This window comes from Mustelus asterias, chromosome 3, assembly GCF_964213995.1.
Source record: "Mustelus asterias chromosome 3, sMusAst1.hap1.1, whole genome shotgun sequence".
Lineage (NCBI taxonomy): Eukaryota > Metazoa > Chordata > Chondrichthyes > Carcharhiniformes > Triakidae > Mustelus > Mustelus asterias.
This window is the reverse complement of record NC_135803.1, coordinates 9076993-9104636: the sequence shown is the minus strand read 5'-3', so window position 1 is coordinate 9104636 and position 27644 is coordinate 9076993. Positions and strand designations below refer to the sequence as shown.

The following is a 27644-nucleotide window of genomic DNA, read 5'->3' as shown; positions in this document are numbered from 1 at the left end:
GGATTACTGATCCAGACCTGTTTCTTTTTTGGTCTCTCAACAGTAGTTTCATGATCATCACTGGACTTTTAATACAGATTTCTTCTTGCATTTAGTTTAAATTCCACCAACTATCATGGTCCCCAGAATATTACTATGGGTCTCTGGATTACTAATCCACTGGCAGTAACACTACGGCACTGTCTCTCCTATTCCATTATTGCTTTGCTAGATGATAAATATGGTAATCATTTCATATTGTAGAACCACAGAATCCATAGAATCCCTACAGTGTAGAAGGAGGCCATTTGGGCCATTGAGTCTGCACTGATTCTCCAAAGACCATCTTCCCCAGGACCATTAACAGGACCGCCACCCTCGCCCGACCTATCCACATAGCCCCATGCATTTACCATCGCTAATTCATCTAATCCACACATATTTGGATATTAAGGGGCAATTTAGCATGGCCAATCCACCTGGCAAGTATTGCGCAGATGGAATACATATTTTCACTTGGTTAGGATGATTTGAGTCAAAATGATCATTATGTCATTGGAACAACAGTGCAGCACGCAGAGACACCCCGTCAGTCTTCAGGCTGATCAGAGAGAGCTTCCACCCGCTTCCCACCCTGCCCTGCCAGGGTACAGAATGCCTTTCATCCCATCTGCCCAGTACCTGGCAGCCAGCGTGAACTTGCGCCCTGGGACTGGTAGCAGCTGGAAGGATGATTCCCGGAATGAATGCACCCAACCAGCGAAATATTTAGGCTTGGGACAATTGCCCTTGCGGAAAGCAGATGCAATCACGACTTGCCGAATGGCTTTCTTCTGTGCAGTCACCAGTTGATGTGTGTGAGGCCAGAATTGTACCCTCCCAAAGGGCAGGTTCTTGTGGGGTGGGGGGTGGGGGCGTTAAATTGATGGGATAACATTCGCCCCAGGATCCCACCTGCCCCTGTTACTGGACCAGGCAAGACCTTAGACAGGAAGCCAGTCTTTGAAATAATTGAAGTCTTTCCCGCCCAGCCTCAATTTTTAGGATTGAACTTCGGTGGGCAACAGGTGTTGCATGGCAGGCGGAAAAGTTCAAAAGTTTGCCTTCATCAAAAGCTCCCCGCTGATGTTTCGTGCCACCCCTTGAGTTCCGGTGGCCTGTGGACCTCCCTGCCAATGCCCCCGAACGCTTTTCCGAGCCCGATTACCCCTTTTGCTCCCTTCCCTGGGCCCTGTTGAACCTAGCTGCGCTTCCAGTTCTCGGACTTCCACTTCTGTCCACTGCAATACTATTGCTGCTGGCGATCTGCCAACCAGTCAGATTGGTAAGGCCTCAGCCCCAGTGAGAGGTGGAATCCGGTCTCCAACACTTAACGTTCATTCGAGGAGAAAATGGCTGCTGGACACGTGGATCTGGTGGGGATGTGTTCTCCGATGACTCATTGCATGTTGGGAAGCGAGACCCCACCACTGAAATCATTCAGGCCCAAGTCTCACTCTCCAGTCTTTCCTCTGTAACCTTGTAATCTTTTTCCTCAGATAATTTTCCAACTCCCATTTGAAAGCCATGATTGAATCTGCTGCTTACCATAATTTCCAGCTGTGCAGACCGGATCCTAACCACTGGCTGCTCAAAAACAAATCTTCAAAGTTTTGTTGATCACTTTGAATTGGCGCCCTCTGTTTTTTCATCCACCCAACAAAGGAAACTGTTGCTCCCTATCCATTAATTCCAGCCCCCCCCCCTCATCATTTGAACACCTCGATCAGATGTCCACTAAATCCTCTCCTCAAAGAGAACAATTCCAGGTGCTTCAATCTGTCCCGAAAACTAAAGTTCTTCATCCCTGTACGCATCTCCTTATTCCCTTCTGTCTACACTCTGATGCCTTCACATCTTTCCAAAGATATAGTGCCAAAAACTGGACAAAATACTACAGTTGTACAGACTTATCATAATTTCTTAGCTTGTGTACTCTACGGGCCAATTTAAAACACCTGTGATGCTGTATGATATATTAATCACTTTCTGAACCTGCTTTACCTGATTTGTGCTCATTCAACCCCAGCTCCTTCTGCTCCAGGACCACTTTTAGAATTCTACCCTTTATCTTATATGGCCTTTCATCATTGTTTCTTCCAAACATCTATACGCTCTCAATTTTCTACATTAAATTACATCTGGCAGTTGTTGGCCAATTCCACCAACCCAACAATATCCTTTCAATGTTATGGTTTTCTCCACGCAATCCAAGTTTGTGTCATCCACAACATTTGCAATTATGCCCGGTTCACATAAATTTAGGTGTTAAGTATGAATAAAATGAAAAGTAAAGATCTGGATAAAAAAGAAGCTGATAGGGATTTAGCTGCACTGAGGGCTTGTGAGATGCAGATTAGTCTAGTAGCAGGGTGAAATAGATACTCGATTGAGAAACGTGGAGGCTAGTAGTCTAGAGATCAAGACCATAGCCATGCTTAATTGCAAGCCAGATCTCTCTCCCAGCATCAAGCTGCTATGCAGAAAAGAAAGCAATGGAAATTTGTCAAATGAAGCCCCATAAGTTGTACTCTAATCCAGAAGACGTGGCCCCAAAAGAAAACTACAGTTCCAGTGTGGTAATTATTTTCTGTATTTGGATCACAGCATGAAATCCTATGGGATGCTGTTTTGGGAAAGATGCATTCTCAGTGTTTAGGAAAGTCAATATATTTGAACTTGGGGTGGTAATTTAATTATGCTGTCTGCATAGCCATTATTCTGGTTAATCGTGAATGTTGTTCTTTACTGTTGGCTTTCTTTTCCGTGTTTTAAAGTTTTGTTATTTAAATAATTTGCAACAAGACTGATTGCTTTCCTCACTGGGTTTCATTGCTTTTTTTCACATTTTCTCCAAATCACAAAGATAAATAGTTGAGAACTGGCATTCCGAATTTTCCTTCCAAGATTTGGGATGCCCTTGCATTGAACATCAGCAGGGTTCATAACAAATTTGGGGGCTCTTTAATGGGATAGTTAAAGCATAATTCCTTGAGTGTATGAGAATTTAGGAGTATGGCAATGTAGGTGTCTTAGAAATATTGCCTATTGCAGGTGTTCAGTTTATCTAAGGTAATAGTATAGCTGGATTACAAGTGATAGCGATGCCTACTGTAGCTGAACAACATATAGAAAGTCAAGTTACAAAACAATTGCAAATTGACAATCCTCATTGTGTGGTAACGAGATCACAGGCACATAAACTGAAACAGGAGGAGGAGGAGAAGTCTAGAATAAGGTCTAGATAAGAGTCTAGATAAGGGAAGTGAGACATAGTTAGCTGACACTATCTTTGGTGAGACGGAAGAAGATTAAAGGGAAGGAGATAAGGAAACTGACATTTTTAGTTCATTAAATTGATAGATATGCAGCAAGGAGATGAAAAGGTAAAATAAATTTGTCAAACAGCATATTCAGCATCGGAAGCTCAATCTATTTCTGAAAGCTATTGCATTAAGGATAACATACTAATGAGAAAATGGAGGGCTGCTCATGTTACTTCAGATGAAAAATGGTCAGAGGTTCATCAGGTTGTACTGCGGCTAGAGCATAGGAAAGAGATTCTAAGAGTAGGTCATGAAATTTCATTAGGGAGACATTTCGGAATAAGGAATACTCAAGTGAAGATATAGAAATATTTTTATTGGTCTGGGCTAAACAAAGATTTAACTACACAAAGATGTAACAAAAATGTCATACGTATCATGTAATAGGGAAACCGTAAACTGTAATAAAGCAGGCGCCTTTAATCCGTGTTCCAGCTTTTGAAGTATATTTCACAAGAGCTTTAATAGATTGTATCAGACGACTTCCTAAAACAAGGATTGGAAATCAATACTTACTAACAATTATGGATGTGTCTAGCAGTTTTCATGAAGCCACAACTTTAAGAAATATTACTGAGTTGTAGAAGAATTAATCAAGTTCTTTACGAAAACTACAATCGGATCATGAGTCAAAATTTGTGTCAGGATTATTTAGAGTAGTCATGAATAGACTGGAGATAAAGCAATATAACACATCAACATATCATCCAGAGTCACACAAAGCAATAAAGAGATGGTATCAATTTTTGAAAATAATGATGAAAACGTATAGTCAGAGTTAGCCACATGATTGGGACGAAGGTATTCCATTTTCGTATTTGACATTAGGGATGCACCAAATGATTCTACGAAATTTAGTCTTTTGAATTAGCAGCCACATTACGTGGTGGGATATGAAGATTGGTCAATCATCTCAGACATTATACACTAATGGGACAATCCTGAAGTACATATATGTTTCATCTGACTTCAGACCTGTGTAACTATTGATAACATTGGGATATGCTACATCTGGCAAATGAGAAACTGAAACCCTTACTCTGAAGAAAGAAAAGGAAAGATTTTGCGACATCGCTGGGAGAGAATATCATTGCTGATGCACCATCAAAAGAATTGATGTAGGTGTTATCTGTAAACACTTGGGTATATTTCATGTTAATGCATGCTTTTTGAAGCTTGTAATTTTAGGTAAGGTAGAACTGGGAAGAAATAATTGAAAGTATGACGTTTTGTTTCTAAACAATGGGGGGAGGGAGGGCGGGGGCGGGCGGGGGCATTAGAAAGCTGGAATGAAATGAAAAGTAATGAACTGGATAAAAAATACTGGAATTAAAGAACTGATATGGATTTAGCTGCACTGAGGAGTTATGAGTCGCAGAGTAGCCTAGTAGCAGGGTGAATCAAATGCTTTGTGAAGCTAAATGGAGTCCAGTAGTCTAGAGACATAGATTATAGCCATATCCAATTGCAAATCCGAGCTCTCTCGCAGAATCAAGGTGTTGTCTAGAAAGGAAAGCAGCAGCAGTATGTATGTGTGTGACCCCATAAATTCTACCCTAAACTAGAATAAAGGTCCCTAAAAGAAAGCTACAGTTCCTGTGTGGTAATCATTTTGCTCGATTTGGTGCAGTGTGTTAAAACCAATCGCATGTATTTTTGGAGAAGGTGCATTCTCATAGTTTAGGAAAGTAGATAGATTTGGATTGGGGGTATTTTAAATATACAGTCTGGATAACATTTATTGCATTTAACTATAAGTGTTATTCTTTACTATTGCCTTTCTTGTTGTATCTTTTAAAGTTTAATAAACGTTTTGTTATTTGAGTAACTTACAACAAGGCAGCAACTTTCCTGGGTTTCATTTATTTGTTCACATTTTTTCTAAATTCCGAAACTAAAAAGTGAAGGTTTTGTATCTGAATGTTTGGAGCATTCGAAACGAAGTGGATGAATTAGTTGCATGTAAAGGACTATGATGAAGTTGGCATTATGGAGACATGGCTCCAAGGTGACCAAGGATTGGAACTAAGCCTTGGTGTTATTCAGTGTTTAGGAAGAACAGACAGAAAGGAACAGGAAAAGGAAAAGAGTTACATTGCTGATCAAAGATGATATTGATACGATACTGAGGAAATATATTAGCATAGGTGATGTGGAATCTGTATGGTCGAGTTAAGAAAGAAGAAGGGGCAAAAACTTTGGTGGGGTTGGTATACAGAGCACCAGACTGTAGTGGTAATGTTGGGAAAGCATCAGACAGGAAATCAGAGATGCATGTGTGAAAGCAATATCTGTGATTATGGGTGACTTTCATTTGCATCCAGATTGGGAGTCAATTTAGTCACAGTAAAATAGAGGAGGAATTTCTGGAGTGCATACAGGATGGTTTTCTGGAACAATACGTTGTGGAACCAACAAGGGAGCCTGTCATCTTGGACTAGGTGCTGTGCAATGAGGAAGGATTAGTTGGCAATCTAGTTGTGAGAGAACCCTTGGGGATGAGTGACCATAATGTGGTAGAATTCTTTGTCAAGGTGGCTAGCGATGTAGTTGATTCTCAAACCAGGTCCTGAAGGTCAATAAAGGTAACTATGATGGGGTATGAGGCATGAATTGACCGTGATGGACTGGAAAACATAATTGAAAGGAAAGACAGTGGATAGTCAAGGGCAGGCATTTAAAGAACTCCAGAGGTTGTTAATTCCTGGTTCACACGAGAGTGATCAGGGAATTGTGGCCAAACCATAACTTATAAGGGAAATTAGAGATAGTATCAGATTCAACGAAGAAACATGCAAATTGCCAAGAAAAAGCAATGGGCCTGAGGATTGGGAGCAGTTTAAAATTCAGCAAGGGAGGACCAAGGGATTGACTCAGAAGGGAAAAATAAAGTATGAAAGTAAGCTAGTGGGGGACATAAAACTGACTGTAAAAGTTTCTATAGGTATGTAAAGAGAAAAAACAAAAACGAATGTAGGCCCTTTACAGTCAGAAATGTGAGAATTCGTAATGGGGAATAAAGAAAAGTAATTAAATTCATACTTTGCTTCAATCTTCACAAAGAATAACGTGCAGAATTTCTGAGAGCTTCAAGTTTTAGTGAGGAGCTGAACGAAATCAGAATTAGTAGAGAAATGGTTTTGGGAAAATTGATGCAATTGAAGGTGGATAGATCTCCAGGTCCTGATAATCTTCATCCCAGCATACTTAAGGAAGTGGCCCTCGAAATAGTAGATCCATTGGTGGTTATTTTTCAAAGTTATTTGGACTCTGGAATAGTTCTACAGATTGGAGGGTAGCTAATGTAAGCCCACTATTCAAAAAGGGAGGTAGAGAGAAAACAAGGAAGTATAGACCTGTGCGCCTAACATTGGTACTGGAGAAGCTGCTAGACTCCATTATCAAGGATTTCATAACTCAGCATTTGGAAAGCAGTGGTATAATCAGACAAAGTCAGCATGGATTTACAAAAGGGAACTCATACTTGATGAATCTATTGAATGTTTTGAGGATGTAACTAGTAGAGTTGACCGAAGAGAACCAATGGATATGGTTTATTTAGACTTCCAGAAAGCTTTTGAAAAGGTCTCACATAATAGACGACTATGTAAAGTTAAAGCAGATGGGATTGTGGGTAATATCTTGAGATGGATAGAAAGCTGGTTAGCAGATCAGAAGCAAAGAGCTGACATAAATGGGTCTTTTTCTGATTCGCAGCCAGTGACTAGTGGGGTTCCGCAGGCATCTGTTCCAGGACCGCAACAGTTCACATCATATATTAATTACTTGGAAGATGGAACTGAATGTATTATCTCCAAATTTGCAGATGATACAAAGTTGGGTGAGAGGGTGAGCAGTGAGGAAGTTGCAGAGGTGCTTCAGCGAGATCTGGACAGGCTGGACATGCATGACAGATGCAGTACAATGTGGATAAATGTGAGGTTATCCACTTTGATAGCAATAACAGGAAGATAGATTATTACTTGAATGGGTGTAAATTGGGAGAGGTGGATGCTCAGCGAGACCTTGGTGTCCTTGTGCATCAGTCACTAAAAGTAAGCATGCAGGTGCAGCCAGTAAAGAAGGCAAATAGTATGTTGGTCTTCATAGCGAGAGGATTTGAATATAGGGATAGGGAGGTTTTGCTGCAATTGTATCGGAAGTTGGTGAGGCCACACCTGGAGTATTGTGTGCAATTTTAGTGTCCTTATCTGAAGAAGGATGTCCTTGCTATAGAGGGAGTACAGCGAAGGTTTACCAGGATGAGTCCTGGATGGCAGGTCTGTCACATGAGGAGAGGGTTAGGATTATATTCACTGGAGTTTAGAAAGTTAGAGTGGATCTCATAGAAACGTATAAAATTCTAACAGTGTTAGACAGGGTAGATTCAGAAAGAATGTTCCCAATGGTGGAGGAGTCCAGAACTAGGATTCACAGTCTGAGGATAAGGAGTAAACCTTTTAGAACTGAGGTGAGGAGAAGTTTCTTCACCCAGAGAGTGGTGAATGTATGGAATTCATTACCACGGAGTGCAGTTGAGGCCAAAACGTTATCTGATTTCAAGAAAAAAAATAAACATAGCTCTCGGGACTAAAGCGATCAAGGGATATGGGAGGGACGGGGATCAGGATATTGGATTCAATGACCAGTCACGATCAAGATGAATGGTGGAGCAGGCACGGCCTATTCTTGCTTCTAGTTTCTATGTTTCTATGATTCTGAGAACTGCCAATCCGAATTTCCCTTCTGGGGTTTGGGTTGCCGTCGCCTTGAACATTATTGGGGTTTATAACATCGGTTATTTATATTTGCACTTTTAAATTGATTATTTTCAGGGAAAGCAAGGTGTGCTATTCTGCAACCCGATTATATGCCTTCTTCCAATCCAAAAATACTCGATGCAAAGTGCTCTCTGTTTTCTCTCGGTCATTTCCATCTAGGCTGTGCTGTTTCTTTCATTCCATGGGCGAGAACTTTGCTGACTAGCAGATTATGTGGCACTTTATGAAATACACCACATCCGCTGCAGAAACCCAATCAAACCTCTCTGCAAACGTGCAAACTCCATATAGATAATCACCCAAGGTATTGAATCCAAGTCCCTGGCGCTGTGAGGCAGCAGTGCTAGCTACTTTGCCAGCATGCCGCTTGTGTTGAAGTGTTTCAATGTAGAAAAGTGGCTATTCGTGCGCAGTAAGATACACAGACAAAAATGGCGGGATAATGGCGAGGCATGCTGTTCGTGTGGAGTAAATTTGAGCCAGGACAGAACGGGGGGAGGTGGGGGGGGGGGGGGGGGTGGGGGGGTGGGGGGAGGTGGTGGGGAAGGAGGGAGGGGAGGGGAAGGGGGGGGGGGGGACATCCTTTTCTTTCTCAAATTGTATCAGGATATCTGCCGCGTCCACTTGTGAAGATTGGCAAAGCCAGGCTTTATATTTTTTCCTGATCTACAGATAATGAACCAACATATGTCAGAGATTACCACATATAAACTCGCAACTAACAGCTTGGATGTAACATACTCTGTAACTACTTCACGTGTGTTATTGTTCCCGTCGAGTCGAAACTAAACAATACAACATTTCTCATCATATATCACCAAAGCTCCGTGATGATTTGCATTCTATTTCAGGTGGTTTACCCTAAGACAGAAGATTGCAAAGTTTAAATTAATTAAATGAGTGTGCCAACAGGCACATTTAAATGTCAACTGTTTTAAATTATCCACTTTTGATATGGGCGATTGGGTTCTCGATAAAATCCTCTGAAGTCTACAAATTTAACAGGAACAAATGACACACATAGAACTCACCAGGGGAAATATATACGCAGGCTTAAACTTTGATGTTACAATTGAAGTCGTTGGCATCGTGCCAAAATTCACAGTTGTATTTTTCCTTCCTCAGGCAAAAATGGAAAATTAATGATGCATTATTCTCTGGAGGGATTTTATCCACACTTATTGTTTACATTCCTTTTGTACTCAATGCAACCTATTACCCAGAAATCTCGCCGGCAAACCGAAAAGTGTATAAAGTCCCACCACCATTCCCGATATGAAGACTTCCATGCTGAGGGGAGCTGAACGTTATTCTTTATAAAACAACATTGTGATGCATCATATTTCCCTTTGCTTCATATTTGTTGCTGCTGTAACAGCAACTAACAATCCAAACTGCCAACTTCAAGGAAACTTTGACTTGCCAGGGATCAGTAAAGCCGGAGATGTCATACTTGGCGGAATGTTCCATGTTCACGCACATCGGCTTGAAAGTATTGACCGCTTCGAACACTCTCCAGAGCAACGACGATGCAAACGGTTAGTTCACCTCTCTTGGGACTGTGCTTGTTGATTAATGGAGAAACGGATATTGTTTTCAACGGCGCTGTTCAAAATCATACACCTTTAGATTGCGTTTGAACTGGATGAAATTGGTATTATTCGTTTTTGTCGGTTAGAAGATGGCACTGTCGCTGGCTAGGCCAGCATTTCCTGCCCATTGCCAATCGCCCTTGAGACGGTGCTGTCGACCCGTCTTCTTGAACCGCTGCAGTGCGGCTGGTGCAAGCACAGCCGCAGTGATGTCCCAGAGGGAGTTCCAGGGTTTTGAGACTGTGAGGGTGGTGCGTGACTTGAAGGGGAACTTGGAGGTTATGACGTTCTCATATGCCTGCTCTTCTAGATGGTACAGGTCGCGGTTTTGGAAAGTACTGTCAGAGGAGGCTTAGTGAGGTTCTGCTGTTCTTCCTGTAGATGGTGCATTCTCTGCTTTAGCGCGCACTTCGTACATTAACGTATACTCTACAGTATTCGCATGTGACTAAACTTACCACGGTATATAATCTGACTGCCAACACGTCTGTTCCTTTTTGTAATCTGCTTCAATTAAACTCATCAATAATGTGGTTACTGCGTAGATTACTCCTAACATTTGGCAAATATCAAGAGCTCCTGCACATGCCTACCAACTTAAACTTTGTATGCTGTAGTTTTGATTTCAGATCTTATCGCCTCGTGCAGACTATGATCTTTACCATCGAAGAAATAAATAGAAGTGGTACCCTACTTCCGAATACTACAGTTGGCTACAAAATTCTCGATGACTGTGCTTCATCCACAACCGCTACACAGGCAGCTCTGACACTTGTTAATGGAAGGCAAGAAATGATTTCTGCCAATGATTGTAAAGGTCTTCCCAACGTCCTGGCCATAATTGGGGGCGGTGGATCCTCCCAATCGATTGCACTATCGAGGACAATCGGTCGGTTTAAAATGCCTTTGGTAAGGGAGGCGTTTACTAGGTCAACTTAATATTGTTACAGCAATGTCTAATTGGATTATATTCATTCCGTGTTAGAACTCGGAAACAGGCCACGTGTATTGTAATGTTGCATGCGTTGAATGCCTTAAATAGGAAAATAGTTTTATATTTTATTGTTCTCCACTATATATTGCTTTTATGAAGTAATGCAACCAAACACGCAAGCTAATTGTTATTTATTTTAATTGCAATTCCAATGCAATTAGGTTCAAGGAGATACTCATTAAACCGGCAATGTTTCGTATCATAATTAGATGTACATTATATAACGTAGGTCTACGTAATGGAACAGAGAGTATAGAAGGTGGCAGGAATCTAACCTTAGGCAGAGCAAAAAAGGTGATAGGTATGAGAAGGGAGGTGGTCAATGCAGGAGTGAGAGTGTTGTACCTAAATGCGCGCAGTACACGGACCAAGGTAAATGTGCTTGTTGCGCATATTGAAATTGGCCGGTACGATGTTCTGGGCATCACGGAGACGTGGCTGCAAGGGGATCAGGGCTGGGATCTAAATATCCAAGGATATTTGTCCTATCGGAAGGACGGGCAGATGGGCAAAGGGGGCGGGGTTGCATTGTTAGTAAGGAATGAAGTTAAATCGATAGCAAGAAGTGAGATAGGATCAGAAGGCATAGAATCTCTGTGGGTACAGTTAAGGAATCGCAAAGGTAAAACGAATCTCACGGGAGTTATGTACAGGCACCCTAGCAGTAGTCAGGATGTGGAGCAGAAAATAAATCAGGAGATAGAAAAGGCATATAAAAAGGCAGTATTACAATAATCATGGGGGAGTTCAATGTGCAGGTGGACTGGTAAAATCAGGTATGTAGTGGATCCCAAGGAAAGGAATCTGTGGAATTACTAAGAGATGGTTTTTTGGAGTAACTTATGACAGAGCCTACTAGGGTGCAGGCAATTCTGGATTTGGTGATGTGCAATGAGGCAGACCTGATTAGCGAACTGAAGGTGAAGGAACCCTGAGGGAGGAGTGACCACAATCTGATAGAATTTACACTGCAGTTTGAGAGGTAGAAGCTGGAATCAGATATAACGGCATTGCAATTAAATAAAGTAATTAGAAAAACATGAGGCAGGAGCTGGCCAGAGTTGATTGGAAAGGGAGCCTAGCAGGGAAGACAGTGGAACAACAATGGCAAGAGCTTTTGGGGGTTATTCGGGAGGCACAACAGAAATTCATCCCAAGGAGGAGGAAACATGCTGAGGGGAGGACGAGACATCCTTGGCTGATGAGGGAAGTCAAGGACAGCATAAAAGCAAAAGAAGAAGCAACAAAGTGGTGAGGATTAGTTGGTAGCAGAGTATGGGGAAACCTTTAAAAGCGAGCAGAGGACAACTAAAAAAGCAATAAGGGGGGAGAAGATGAAATATGAGTGTAAGCTAGCTTGTAATATAAAAGAAGATAGGAAGAGTTTTTTTTCAATATATAAAAGGCAACAGAGAGGCAAAAATAGACATTGGACAACTGGAAAATGAGGCTGGAGAAGTAATAATAGGAAACAAGGAAATGGCAGAGGAACTGGATAGTTACTTTGTATCAGTCTTCATAGTGGAAAGCACCATTGAGATGCCAGAGCTCCAGGTGAATCAGAGGGCACAGGTGAATGTAGTGGCCGTCACAAAGGAGAAGGTTCTGGGGAAACTGAAAGGTCTGAAGGTGGATAAATCACCTGGACCGGATGGACTACACCCCAGGGTTCTAAAAGAGATAGCTGAGGAAATTGTGGCGGCATTGGTGGTGATCTTTCTGGAATCACTGGAGGCAGGGAGGGTCCCAGAGGACTGGAAAGTAGCTAAAGTAACACCACTGTTTAATAAGGAAGGGTGGCAGCAGACAGGAAACTACAGGCCAATTAGCCTCACTTCAGTCATTGGCAAGATTTGAGAGTCCATTATTAAAGATGAGATTGCGGAGTGCTTGGATGATTGGATGAGTGCATGATAAAATAGGACTGAGGTAGCACGGCTTCACCAAGGGGAGGTCATGTCTGAAAAATCTGTTAGAGTTCTTTTAGGAGGTAGCAAGGAAGTTAGATAAAGGAGAACCAGTGGACGTGATCTATTTAGATTTCCAGAAGACCTTTGGCAAGGTGCTGCATAGCAGACTGTTAAATAAGTTAAGAGTCCATGGTGTTAAGGGTAAAATCCTGGCATGGATAGAGCTTGTCTGACTGGCAGAAGGCAGAGAGTGGGGATAAAGGGGTCTTTTTCCGGATTCCAGCCGGTGACTAGTGGTGTGCCTCAGGGGTCGGTGCTGGAACTTTTCACAATATATATTAACGATTTGGAAGAAGGAACTGAAGGCACTGTTGCTAAGTTTGCAGATGATACAAAGATATGTAGAGGGACAGGTGGTATTGAGGAAGCAGGGGACTGCAGAAGGGCTTGGACAGGCTTGGAGAGTGGGCAAAGAAGTGGCAGATAGAATACAATGTGGAAACGTGTGAGATTATGCACTTTGGAAGGAGGAATTGAGGCATAGATTATTTTCTAAATGGGGAAATGCTGAGGAAATCAGAAGCACAAAGGGAATTGGGAGTCCTTGTTCAAGATTCTCTTAAGATTAACGTGCAGGTTCAGTTGGCAGTTAGGAATGCCAATGCACTGTTAGCATTCATGTCGAGAGGGCTAGAATGCAAGAGCAGGGATGTACTTCTCAGGCTGTAGAAGGCTCTGGTCAGACCGCATTTGGAGTATTGCGAGCAGTTTTGGGTCCCATATCTAAGGAAGGATGTGCTGGCCTTGGAAAGGGTCCAGAGGAGGTTCACAAGAATGATCCCTGGACTGAAGAGCTTGTCATATGAGGAACGGTTGAGGACTTGAGGTCTGTACTCATTGATGTTTCGAAGGATGAGGGTGGACCTTATTGAAACTTACAGGATACTGCGAGGTCTGGATAGATTGGACTTGGAGAGGATGTTTCCACTAGTCGGAAAAATTAGAACCAGTTGGCATAACCTCAGATGAAAGGGACAATCCTTTAAAACAGAGATGAGGAGGAAGTTCTTCAGCCAGAGAGTGTTGAATCTGTGGAACCCTTTGCCGCAGAAGGCTTTGGAGGCCAGGTCATTGAGTGTCTTTAAGACAGCGATAGATAGGTTCTTGATTAAGAAGGGGATCAGTGGTTATGGGGGAAAGGCAGGAGTATGGAGATGAGAAAACTATCAGCCATGATTGTATGGCGGAGTAAACTCGATGGACCGAGTGGCCTAATTCTGCTCCTATGTCTCATCGTCTTATGTAGCATTGCATTATTTCACCTTTATTCTCTTTGACTTTTACTTATATTATGTATGCCTTATTTGCGATTGACACCCCAACAGATCAGTTACTTTTCCACGTGTGCGTGTCTCAGTAATAGACAGGAACACCCCGCCTTTTATAGGACAATACCAAGTGATTACTACCAGTCCAAACTTTTGGCCCAACTTATTAAAAAGTTTGGGTGGACATGGATCGGAACGGTTCGAAGTAATAATGACTATGGTATCTTTGGAATGGAAGCTTTTCTGGAAGACATTCAGAAATTGGGAATTTGTGTGGCTTTCTCGGTATCGTTTTCTCGAACCGACCCGAAGGAGAAAGTGACAGAGATTGTTCAGGTTATCAAAAGGTCAACGACAAAAGTAGTTGTCGCGTTTTCAGCCGGAAGGGAAATGCGGATTTTGTTAAGAGAAATCGTACGTCAAAATGTCAGCGGCATACAGTGGATAGGAAGTGAGGCTTGGGTCACAGGAGAACCACTTGCTCCAGAAGAAAGTACTGAATTCCTTACCGGGACAATAGGACCCGCCATCCACACGGCGGAAGTGATAGGATTACGAGAATTTCTTCTTCAGGTTCACCCATCCACTGTATCCGACAACACTTTTGCGACGGAATTTTGGGAAACAACATTCAAGTGCACTCTACTGCCTGAAAGTGAATTGAAATCAAATGCTGATCCCGAAAATCCTCAATGTTCAGGTGATGAATCGTTACACGGAGTAAACAATGCATATTCTGATTTCACCATGGATGGGAGTTCCTATAACGTTTATAAAGCAGTCTATGTGTTCGCCCATGCAGTGCATGATATGCTTGCTTGTGAAGAAGGAAAAGGGCCGTTTACAAATGGCACCTGCGCGCACATTTCTACGTACGAACCGTGGCAGGTAGGAGAAGCAAATAGAAAACTTGCCCGTGTTAAAAAGGAAAAGTCCGTTAATTGATAGATGCACTCCTTACTAGGCCGATCAGGAGCTTTCCATAAACTTCTCCGATGCCGCGAATTATTTCTGAAGAACAAGCGATTTAGGAGCAGAAGATGCCATTCGGCCCATCCAGTCTGCTCAACCATTCAATGAAATCATGACTTATATGATGGGCGGCACGGTAGCACAATGGTTAGCACTGCTGCTTCACAGCTCCAGGGACCAGGGTTCGATTCCCGGCATGGGTCCCTGTCTGTGTGGAGTTTGCACATTCTCCTTGTGTCTGCGTGGGTTTCCTCTGGGTGCTCCGGTCTCCTCCCACAGTCCAAAGATGTGCGGGTTAGATTGATTGGCCATACTAAAATTGCCCCTTAGTGTCCTGAGATGCGTAGGTTAGAGGGATTAGCAGGTAAATATGTAGGGATATGGGGGTAGGGCCTGGGTGGGATTGCAGTCGGTGCAGACTCGATGGGCCAAATGGCCTCTTTCTGCACTGTAGGGCTTCTATGATGATCCTTAGATCCGCCTTATCCCCATAACTCTTGATGACCTTATTCCACTGCTTTACTGCCCACTGAGAAAATAAATTCATCCTCATCCCTTACCTTATATGGGCGGTTCCTTGCACTGAAGATTATACCCTCTGGTCTTAGACTTTCCCACAAGGGGAAACAACCTATTTATCCATTCCAAAGCCCAATTCAGATAATCAGTCTTCAGCAATGTCCACAAGAGGAAATTACCTCTCTGGATTATCGAGCAGTTTCATCCACCCTAAATATGTTATTGTTTTGTTTGTGGCAGGGGAGTCTCAGATCTTTGTGACTATCGCAATGACTTAACGTTTGCACCAGATGACCCCAAATATCCCGGACAGTGCAGCCCTTAAGGGGCTATTCCTGAACCCAAGGCTATTATACCTGCAATACGTGTTTCCGGTTTGAACTAGTGGCCTTATATTTTCGAGGCATGAATTACACCAAATCAGTCAAATTAAAAGTTAAGTAGAGGTGGAAGTAAATAACATTTTTGCATTTGAGGGGAATGTAAATAAGCAGCCCAAGGGAGAAAATAATAAAAGAATTTGCTCATCAGGTTAGTTCAAATAGGGCGGGAGGATGCTCATCTCGAACATAGGCCAGCAACGGCCATAGAGTCATAGAGTCATAGAGGTTTACAGCATGGAAACAGGCCCTTCGGCCCAACTTGTCCATGCCGCCATTTTTTAAAAACCCCTAAGCTAATCCCAATTGCCCGCAGTTGGCGTATATCCCTCCTTACCCATTGTACCCATGTAACTGTCTAAATGCTTTTTAAAGACAAAATGGTACCCTCCTCTACTACTACCTCTGGCAGCTTTTTCCAGACACTCACCACTCTCTGTGCGAAAAAATGCCCCTCTGGACACTTTTGTATCTCTCCCCTCTCACCTTAAACCTATGCTGTCCAGTCTTAGACTCCCCTACCTTTGGGAAAAATATTGACTATCTAGCTGATCTGTGACCCTCATTATTTTATAGATCTCTATAAGATCACCCCTCAGCCTCCTATGCTCCGGAGATAAAAGTCCCAGTCTATCCAGCCTCTCCTTATAAGTCAATCCATCAAGTCCAGGTAGCATCCTAGTAAATCTTTTCTGCACTCTTTCTAGTTTAATAATATCCTTTCTATAGTAGGGTGACCAGAATTGCACACAGTATTCCAATGTGGCCATACCGATGTCTTGTACAACTTCAACAAGACATCCCAACTCCTGTATTCAATGTTCTGACCAATGAAGCCAAGCATGCCGAATGCCTTCTTCACCACTCTGTCCACCTGTGACTCCACTTTCAAGGAGCTATGAACATGTACCCCTAGATCTCCTTGTTCTGTAACTCTCCCAACGCCACACCATTAACTGAGTAAGTCCTGCCCTGGTTCAATCTACCAAAATGCATCACCTCGCATTTGTCTAAATTAAACTCCATCTGCCATTCGTCAGCCCACTGGCCCAATTAATCAAGATCCCGTTGCAATTGGAAGTAACTTTCTTCACTCCACTATGCCACCAATCTTAGTGTCATCTGCAAATTTACTAACCATGCGTCCTATATTCTCATCCAAATCATTAATTTAAATGACAAATAGCAGTGGTCCCAGCACAAATCCCTGAGGCATACCGCTGGTCACAGGCCTCCAGTTTGAAAAACAACTCTCTACAACAACCCTCTGGCTTCCGTCAAGAAGCCAATTGTGTATCCATTTAGATACCTCACCGTGGATCCTGTGAGATTTAACCTTATGCAACAACCTACCATGCGGTACCTTGTCAAAGGCCTTGTTAAAGTCCATGTAGACAACATCAACTGCATTGCCCTCATCTCCCTTCTTGGGTACCCCTTCAAAAATCTCAATCAAATTTGTGAGACATGATTTTCTACTCACAAAGCCATGCTGACTGTCCCTAATCAGTCCTTGTGTTTCTAAATGCCTGTAGATACTGTCTCTCAAAATACCTTCCAACAATTTGCCCACCACACATGTGAGGCTCACTGGCCTTTAGTTCCCAGGCTATTCCCTGCAACCCTTTTTAAACAAAGGCACAACATTTGCCACTCTCCAATCTTCAGGCACCTCACCTGTGGCTGTCGATGATTCAAATATCTCGGCTAGGGGACCCGCAATATCCTCCCTCGCCTCCCACAATGTCCTGGGATGCACTTCATCAGGTCCGAGGGATTTATCTACCTTGATGCGCTTTAAGACTTCCAGCACCTCCTTCTCTGTAATATGTACACTCCTCAAGACATCACTATTTATTTCCCCAAGTTCCCTAACATCCATGCTTTTCTCAACAGTAAATACTGATGAGAAATATTCATTTAGGATCTCACCCATCTCTTGTGGATCCGCAAATAGATGCCCTTGTTGACCCTTAAGAGGTCCTACACTCTCCATTGTTACTCTTTTGTCCTTTATGTAATTCTAGAAGGTCAGTTGGGCCCAATTGCCTGATATGGAGAGATAACTTTCAGTTCATTCTATGAAAAATGCGGATACATCAGAAAAATATATTTATAAGGAGGAATGCCTTTCTAGATGGCAATCTTTCTTTCCAAATCTACTGGCTTTTCTTAACCATTATTTAATTACTTGTCAAATCAACAGAATTAATGTCAGTCGATTGATGCATGGAGATTGATGGCCCTAATCGAGTTTATCATTTCTCTTTATTTTATTTTAGTACAATTCATTGAATGGCTTTGAAATCTGATCTGGATAGACCTGACACGGATATTTTGATAAATGTGTGTCTCATTCTCAACTAACCCACCCAGGTGTTTCTGTTTTGCAGCTGCTTCATTATATGCAATCAGTTAACTTTACAACTACATCTGGTGAAAATGTCTACTTTGAGTCCAGTGGGGATCCAGTGGCTATATATGACTTGATGAATTGGCAAGTCAATAAAAATGGTTTGCCAGAGATTGTGAATATTGGCTATTACGATGCCTCAGCGTCTTCTGGACAGCCAATCGTTCTGAATGAAGAAGCTATTGTGTGGAATGGCGGAAAAAGCAAGGTGTGTCTGTTGTCGAATCAAGCAAATAGATGTCATTGCAAGAGGCCATTCGGTCCACTGTGCCTCTACCGACTTTGTCCAAGCGCTATTGTGCTGCACCCAAACCCCCGGCATTTAATTCCTAACCCTGTAAGTTTCTCATGCTCAATAACATCAACTCGGTTTTTAAACTATTTATGGAACTTGAAAAAGGAGTAAGTCATTAATCACCTCAAGTGTATCCCCCATGTTCAATTAGACCATGGATGATCTGCGACCTAACTCCACTTACCCGCCTTTGCCCCATATCCATTGAACCATAGAATCCCGACAGCGGAGAAAGAGGCCAATCTGTCCATCCTAGGGTCACCCCACCCACCCACCCCCGTAACCCACGCATTAACCATGGCTAACCCACCTAATCTACACATATGAATCACTAAGGGGCAATTTAGCATGACCAACCCGTTTAATCTGCACATGTTTGGATTGCGGGAGGAAACCGGAGAACCTGCAAACTCGGAAACTCCACACAGTCACCGAAGGCCGGAATCGAACCCGGGTCCCTGGCGCTGTGAAGAGTGCTAATCACGTTAGTTCTGCTCTCTCGCCACAGATGCTTTTAGACCTGCTGAGATTTTCCAGCATTTTCTGCTTTTGACTAACAATTCCAATGTGTCTACTGCTGTTCTGAAATAAATAATTAACTGTGTTGTACATCATTGATCAGAACTGTTAATGTACTATTAATTCAGGTAAGCATTTTCTGTAATCCGTTATAGCTGTGTGAAGATAAATATAAATACAAATCGCTTGCATTTCAAATCCTTTGTTAAACAAGAATGCTTGTGATAAACTGTCAAAAAGATTGATGATGTTCCGTGAACCACTACTTTTTACTACAATCCTCTCTGCTGGCATGGATAGAGGATTGGTTGACAGCAGAAGGCAGAGAGTGGGGATAAAGGGGTCTTTCTCAGGATGGCAGCCGGTGACTAGTGGTGTGTCTCAGGGGTCAGTGCTGGGACCACAACGTTTCATAACGATTTCGAGGAATGAACTAAAGACACTGTTGCCAAGTTTGCAGATGATGCAAAGATATGTAGAGAGACAGGTAGTATTGAAGAACCAGGGCGTCTGCAGAATGACTTGGACAGGTTAGGAGAATGGGCAAAGAAGTGGCAGATGGAATACAATGTGGAAAAGCATGAGGTTATGCACTTTGGAAGGAGGAATGGAGGCATAAACTATTTTCTAAATGGGAAAATGCTTCAGAAATCAGAAATACAAAGGGACTTGGGAGTCATTGTTCAAGATTCTCTTACGGTTGACGTGCAGGTTCAGTAGGAAGGCAAATGCAATGTTAGCATTCATGTCGAGAGGGCTAGAATACAAGAGGAGGAATGTACTTCTGAGGCTCTCTTAGGCTCTGGTCAGACACATTTGGAGTATTGTGAGCAGTTTTGGGCTCCATATCTAAGGACAGTTGTGCTGGCCTTGGAAATGTCCAGAGGAGGTTCACAAGAATGATCCCTGGAATGAAGAGCTTGTCCTATGAGGAACGGTTGAGGACTCTGGGACTGTACTCATTGGAGTTTAGAAGGATGAGAGCGGACCTTATTGAAACTTACAGGATACTGTGAGGCCCCGATAGAGTGGACGTGGAGAGGTTGTTTCCATTAGTAGGAAAATGCAGAACCAGAGGGCACAACCTCAGGCTAAAGGGACGATCCTTTAAAACAGAGATGAGGAGGAATTTCTTCAGCCAGCGAGTGGTGAGTCTGTGTAATTCTTTGCCGCAGAAGGCTGAGGAGGCCAGATCATTGAGTGTCTTTAAGACAGCGATAGATCGGTTCTTGATTAATAAGGGGACGAGGGGCTTGGGGAAAAGGCAGGAGAACGGGGATGAGAAGAATATCAGCCATGATTGAATGGCGGAGCAGAGTCGATTGGTCGAGGAGCCTAATTCTGCTCCTATGTCTTAAGGTCTTATGATCTTGTGGTCTTTCCCTGTACCGATTCTTGATTTTAGAATATATTAATGCTGTTTCGCATTAGATGCAGTGTTGCACGTATCGTAAAATGAACGTTGTTATCACATTTTCTTCAGGTTCCACGTGCAATTTGCTCCGAAAGCTGTCTGCCAGGGACGCATAAAGTGTACCGAAAGGGGCAACCCGTCTGTTGCTTTGACTGTACCCAATGCGCTGATGGTGAGATCAGTAACACCACAGGTATGCGAAACCCAGGTTTCAAGGTGATTTTTTTCAAGTGTCTCGTTCGGATGTCACACATCATTTAATTGCGTTTACTACTATTTATCCTAGATGCTTTGGACTGCGTTAAGTGTCCACCGGGATACTGGCCCAATTCGAACAGAGATAAATGCTTCCCGAAAGAAATTGAGTTTCTCTCTTTTGATGAAACGCTGGGAATCGTATTAGTGGCACTCGCGTTAGGTGGTATCTGTGGAAATATAGCAATAGTTGGCGTTTTCCTTCAGTTTAAGGATACACCCATTGTGAAGGCTAACAATTCCGAGCTGAGCTTCCTTCTTCTCTTCGCATTAACTCTTTGTTTCCTGTGCTCTCTTACTTTTATTGGCGAACCTTCAGTTTGGTCCTGTATGTTACAACGTGTATCATTCGGCATCACTTTTGTCTTATGCATTTCTTGTGTTTTGACAAAGACTATTCTTGTACTGATGGCCTTTAAAGCAACACTTCCGAACAACAACGTGATGAAATGGTTTGGACCTACACAGCAACGTTTTGGCGTCTTTGGTCTGACATTTATTCAAGGCTTCATATGTATTATCTGGCTAAGCATAGCGCCACCATTTCCAATGAAAAACACAAGCTATTACAGGGAGATTATTATTTTGGAATGCCATGTGGGGTCCACGATAGCTTTTTATTGTGTGTCAGGTTATATTGCAGTCCTGTCATGTGTTTGCTTTATTCTTGCATTTCTAGCCCGGAAACTGCCCGATAATTTCAACGAGGCCCAATGTATAACCTTTAGCATGCTTGTCTTCTGTGTTGTTTGGATAGCATTCATTCCAGCCTACGTGAGTTCTCCTGGGAAATACACTGTAGCTGTAGAAGTATTTGCTATTTTGGCATCCAGTTTTGCTTTGCTTCTCTGCATTTTCGTCCCTAAATGTACCATAATACTGCTTAAACCAGAAACTAATACGAGAAAACATGTAATGTCCAAAATGACTTCATGAATCTGTAAATTTGAAGATTCCAATGTTACTCAAGCATATTCTGTTGCTTGCAATTTCACGCTAATAGCATTGTAATAAACCTAGCGGGTACAGACAATTTTATTTCAATTTGGCATGGTTTTGCGTTGCTTCTGTCAGTGACATAGAATGTTAATGTTATAGAGAGAAATAATTTTGTATAGTTGCAGCAAAATGCCGTTCAAACAAATTTTAATAGAAAACATCTGTTTTGCGCTTTCCGTTACAATGTGTAGCAACAATGAGTTAGAACATTGAACATAGAACATAGAAAAAATACAGCACAAACAGGCCCTTCGGCCCACAAGTTGCGCCGGTCATGTCCCTACCTACCTAGGCTTATGTATAGGCTTACCGACAACCCTCAATCCTATTAAGTCCCATGTACTCATCCAGAAGTCTCTTAAAAGACCCTATCTTGTTTGCCTCCACCACCACTGACGGCAGCCGATTCCACTCACCCACCATCCTCTGAGTGCAAAATTTACCCCTGACATCTCGTCTGTACCTACTCCCCAGCACCTTAAACCTGTGTCCTCTCGTAGCAGCCATTTTAGCCCTGGGAAAAAGCCTCCGAGAATCCACCCGATCTATACCTCTCAACATCTTGTACACCTCTATCAGGTCACCTCTCATCCTTCGTCTCTCTAAGGAGAAAAGACCCAGCTCGCTCAACCTATCCTCATAAGGCATGCCAACCAATCCAGGCAACATCCTTGTAAATCTTCTCTGCGCTCTTTCAATCATTTTCACATCCCTCCTGCAATGAGGCGACCAGAACTGAGCACAGTATTCCAAGTGGGGTCTGACAAGGGTCTTATAAAGCTGCATCATTATCTCCCGACTCCTAAACTCAATCCCTCGATTGATGAAGGCCAGCACACCATACGCCTCCTTAACCACCTCCTCTACCTGCGAGGCCGATTTAAGAGTCCTATGGACCCGGACCCCAAGTTATTGCAATGTGCTTCAAAATGTTTACTTAAAGAAATGGAATATAATTGGCATTAGAAATTTTAAAGCTGTAGGGTTTACATAAAGAATGTTCCTGTAAATGAACTTGCCCTGCACCTTTGTTGAAGAGACTAAACCTACACAGTACCCAGTTTAATCCCAGCCTTGGCGAAGTAGCTGCAGCGACCCTACAAGCTTCACGATCTCGATGGAAAGAAGAACCTTTTCTCCGCTATATTATTCTATGACTTTGTGACGAGCAACCCACATACTTGATATGCATAAGTGATGCAGATTCTAAGCACTACAGAATCGCAAAAGGTTACAGTACTTGAGGAGGTCATTCGACCCAGCGTATCTGTGCTGGCTCTCTGAATGGGGCAATTCGCCCAGTTACAATAGCTCTCATTCACCCAGTAGACCTGCACATCCTTCCTGTTGCGATAATAACCAATGGATGTTCCGTAATCTCTTGAAGAATTGTGTTTGAAAGTCCTGAGAAGCCATGTTTGGAATTGTATGCGATTATCTCAAATATGCACATAATATGCTGCACAGAAATAGGCCAAGTAGACTGCTGGTTCGCGAATATCTTCAACTTCGACTAATGAAGAAGGATGCATGATGTCTGTAATGAGGATTCAAATCCAAGATGATTATCATACAAAACAAACGTAAAATGACAATAATGTATAGTTTCTGTGAGGATGGCGAGTTAGGTTTAAAGTTTTTGAAGTTTATTTATTAGTGGCACAAGTAGGCTTATATTAAAACTGCAATGAAGGTACTGTGAAACCCCGCTCGTCTCCACCCTCCGGGTACACTGAGGGAGAATTTTGGCCCAGCCAAACCAGCACATCTTTTAGACTGTAGGATGAAACCGGAGCACCCGAAGGAAATCCATGCAAACACAGGGCGAATGTGCAAACCCCACACAGACAGTGACCCAAGCCGGGAATCGGACCCGGGACCCTGGCTCTGTGAGGCAGCCGCAGTGACCCTGCAAGTTTCATGATCTTGATGGGCCACCATGCTGCCCCCTTTTATCTTATTCGCTTGAGTCCATTTCAAAAGTAAAGTTCATTTATTAGACACAAGTAAAGCTTACATTAACACTGCAATGAAGTTACTGTGAAATTCCCCTAGTCGCCACAGTCCGGCGCCTGTTCGGGTGAATGCACCTAACCAGCACAGCTTTCAGAATGTGGGAGGAAACCGGAGCAAACCCGCACAAACACGGGGAGAACGTGCAAACTCCACACAGATAGTGACCAAGCCGAAGAATCGAACTCGGGTCCCTGGCGCTGTGAAGTAGCAGTGCTAACCACTGTGCTGTTGTGCTGCTGTGTTGTTGGCCATGTCGTGTTACCCTTTTTAATAACTCCAGACAATGAGTTCAGACGCCAATAACTTTCACTTTGAATACTGTAAAGTATTGCAAAGTTGCAAGGAACATTATCAAGCAAAGCTTGACCCTGAGTTACAGACAACGATGTCAGGATAGGTGAGCTACATTTTGGTTACAGAGATAAGTTCTCATGAATGTTTCAAAGGGGGAGAAAGAGGTGAAGAGTTAGAGAGGTTTGCGGTAGAAGTTCCAGAGTTTAGGGTCTCGGCAGTTACCTGCCAATGTTTTGTTTTTTTTCATTCGTGGGACATGGGCGCCGCTGGCTGGCCAGCGTTGATTGCCCATCCTTAGTTGCCCTTGAGAAGGTACTGGTGAGCTGCCTTCTTGAATTGCTGCAGTCCACGTTCTCTGGATTGACCCACAATGCCATTAGGAAGAGAATTCCAGGATCTTGACCCAGCGACTGCAAAGGAATGGTGATTTATTTCCAAATCAGGATGGCGAGTGGCTTGGAGGGGAACTTGCAGGTGGTGATGTTCCCATGTATCTGTTGCCCTTGTCCATCTAGATGGAAGGGGTCATGAGTTTGAAAGGTGCTGTCTAAGGATCTTTGGTGAATTGCTGCAGTGCATCTTGTAGATAGTACACACTGCTGATTTGATTTTTGACTTGATTTATTATTGTCACATGTATTAACATACAGTGAAAAGTATTGTTTCTTGCGCGCTATACAGATAAGACATACCGTTCATAGAGAAGGAAACGAGAGAGTGCAGAATGTAGTGTCACAGTCATTGCTAGGGTGTAGAGAAAGATCAACTTAATGCAAGGTAAGTCTATTCAAAATTCTGACAGCAGCAGGGAAGAAGCTGTTCTTGAGTCGGTTGGTACGTGACTTCAGATCTTTGTATCTTTTTCCCGAAGGCAGAAGGTGGAAGAGAGAATGTCCGGGATGCATGGGGTCCTTAATTATACTGGCTGCTTTGCCGAGGCAGCCGGATGTGTAGATAGAGTCAATGGATGGGAGGCTGGTTTGCATGATGGATTGGGCTACATTCACGACCTTTTGTAGTTCCTTGCGGTCTTGGGCACAGCAGGAGCCAAACCAAGCTGTGATACAACCAGAAAGAATGTTTTCTATGGTGCATCTGTAAAAGTTGGTGAGAGTCGTAGCTGACATGCTAAATTTCCTTCGTCTTCTGAGAAAGTAGAGGCGATGGTGGGCTTTCTTAACTATAGTGTCGGCATGAGGGGACCAGGATAGGTTGTTGATGACCTGGACATCTGAAAACTTGAAGCTCTCGTCCCTTTCTGCTCGGTCCCCATTCATGTAGACAGGGGCATGTTCTCCTTTATGCTTCCTGAAGTTGATGACAATCTACTTCATTTTGTTGACAGTGAGGGGAGAGATTATTGTTGCCTCACCAGTTCACCAGATTCTCTATCTCATTCCTGTACTCTGTCTCGTCATTGTTTGAGATCTGACCCACTACGGTGGTGTCATCAGCAAACTTGAAAATCAAATTGGAGGGCAATTTGGCAGCACATTCATAGGTGCATAAGGAGTATAGTAGGGGGCTGAGAACACAGCCTTGTGGGGCACCGGTGTTGAGGATGATCGTGGAGGAGGTGTTGTTGCCTATCCTTAGTGATTGTGGTCTGTGAGTTAGGAAGTTCAGGATCCAGTCGCAGAGGGAGGTGCCGAGGCCCAGGCCACAGAGTTTGGAGATGACTTTCGTGGGAATAATAGTGTTGAAGGCTGACCTGTAGTCAATAGATAGGAGTCTGACATAGGTGTCCTTGTTATCTAGGTGTTCCAGCGTAGAGTGCAGGGCCAGGGAAATGGCGTCTGCTGCGGACCTGTTGTGGCAGTAGGCAAGGTGTAATGGATCCAGATAGTCTGGGAGGCTGAAATTGATTCGTGCCATGACTAACTTTTCAAAGCACTTCATAATGATGGATGTTGGAGCCACTGGCCGATGGTCATTAAGGCACCCTGCTTGGTTTGTCTTAGGTACCAGGATGATGGTCGCCTTCTTGAAGCAGATAGGGGCCTCAGATTATTGTAAAGAGAGGTTGAAGATGTCTGTGAATATCTCTGCCAGCTGATCCGTGCAGGCTCTGAATGCACGTCCGGGTACCCCATCCAGGCCAGTTGTTTTCCATGGGTTGACCTTCAAGGAGGCTGCTGTGACATCTACAATGGTGACCCCTGATACAGGTTCATCCAGGGCTTCCAGGGCGGAGGGCATGCTCTCGCTGACCTCTTGCTCAAAATGGGCGTCGAATGCATTGAGCTCATCAGGGAGGAGTGCGTTGGAGCCGGTGACTTTCCATCCCTTCATCTTGCAGCCTGTTATGTCTTGCAGACCTTGCCATAGTCAGCGGGGGTCAGTGTGGGTAGCCTGGGACTCTAACTTGGTCCGGTGTTGTCTTTTGGCATCTTTGATGGATCTCCTTAGATCGTATCTGGCTTCCTTGCATAGGCCAGTGTTGCCTGACGTGAACACCTCAGACCTGGACTTCAGCAATCAGTGGATATCCCTGTTCATCCATGGTTTCCAGTTGGGGAACACACGGATTTGCTTCTTTGGCACACAGTCTTCTACACACTAACTAATGAAGTCAGTTACTGTATTGGGGTACCCATTCAGGCTGGTTGCAGAGTTTTTAAATACTGACCAGTCCACGGACTCCAAGCAGCCCCGGAGGGGATCATCCGATTCCTCAGACCAGCATTGCACGACCCTCTTTGGTGGATTCTCCCGCTTCAGTTTTTGCTTGTAAGCTGGGAGCAGGAGCACAACCTTGTGGTCTGATTTGCCAAAGTGTGGGTGGACGATAGAGCGGTAGGCATGTTTGATATTTGTGTAGCAGTGGTCTAGGATGTTTGGGCCTCTGGTGGAGCAGGAGATGTGTCGGTGGTAACTTGGTAGTACGCTCTTGAGCGTGACCTGATTGAAGTCGCCGACCACGATGAACAAGGTCTCAGGATGTTTCGTCTCAAGGCTATTCGTAGTGGTGTATATTTCGTTCAGCGTGATATTCACTTCCGCATGGCGTGGGATGTAAACTGCCATCAGGGTAATGGAGGTGCACTCCCGCGGAAGCTACTGAGCGTTGGTGGTGGAGGGATTGAACGTTTGTAGATGTGGCATGAATCAAGCGGGCTGCTTTGTCCTGGATGGTGTCAAGTTTATTGAGTGTTGTTGGAGCTGCACCCATGCAAGCAAGTGGAGAGTATTCGATCACACTCCTAACTTGTGCCTTGTAGATGCTGGATAGGCTTTGAGGAGTCAGGAGGTGAGTTACTTGCCGCAGTATTCCCAGCTGCTGACCTGCTCTTGTAGCCATTGTGTTTATATGGCGAGTATAGTTGAGTTTCTGGTCATTGGTAACCCCAGGATGTTAACAGTGGGGGATTCAGTGATGGTAACACCATTGAATATCAAAGGGCGGTGGTTAGAGTGTTTTATTCGTGATGGTCATTGCCTGGCATTTGTGTGGCGGGGATGTTACTTACCACATGTCAGTCCAAGCCTGGATATTGTCCAGATCTTGTTGCATTTGATCATGGACTGCTTCAGCATCTGAGGAGTCGCGAATGGTGCTGAACATTGTGCAATCATCGGCGAACAGCCCCACTTCTGACCTTGTTCAGCGATTAAAATC

The 27644-nt window shown here is 43.5% G+C and overlaps 1 protein-coding gene across 1 annotated transcript; it reads left to right on the top strand.

The window, feature by feature from the left end:
• Nucleotides 1–10368: 10368 nt before the first annotated feature.
• Nucleotides 10369–21652, top strand: LOC144482805 (extracellular calcium-sensing receptor-like). The gene is made up of 5 exons (XM_078201678.1): nt 10369–10626; nt 14007–14837; nt 18214–18441; nt 20531–20654; nt 20748–21652. The coding sequence occupies exons 1-5, from the start codon at nt 10369–10371 to the stop codon at nt 21650–21652; spliced, it is 2346 nt and encodes a 781-aa protein (XP_078057804.1).
• Nucleotides 21653–27644: the final 5992 nt, after the last annotated feature.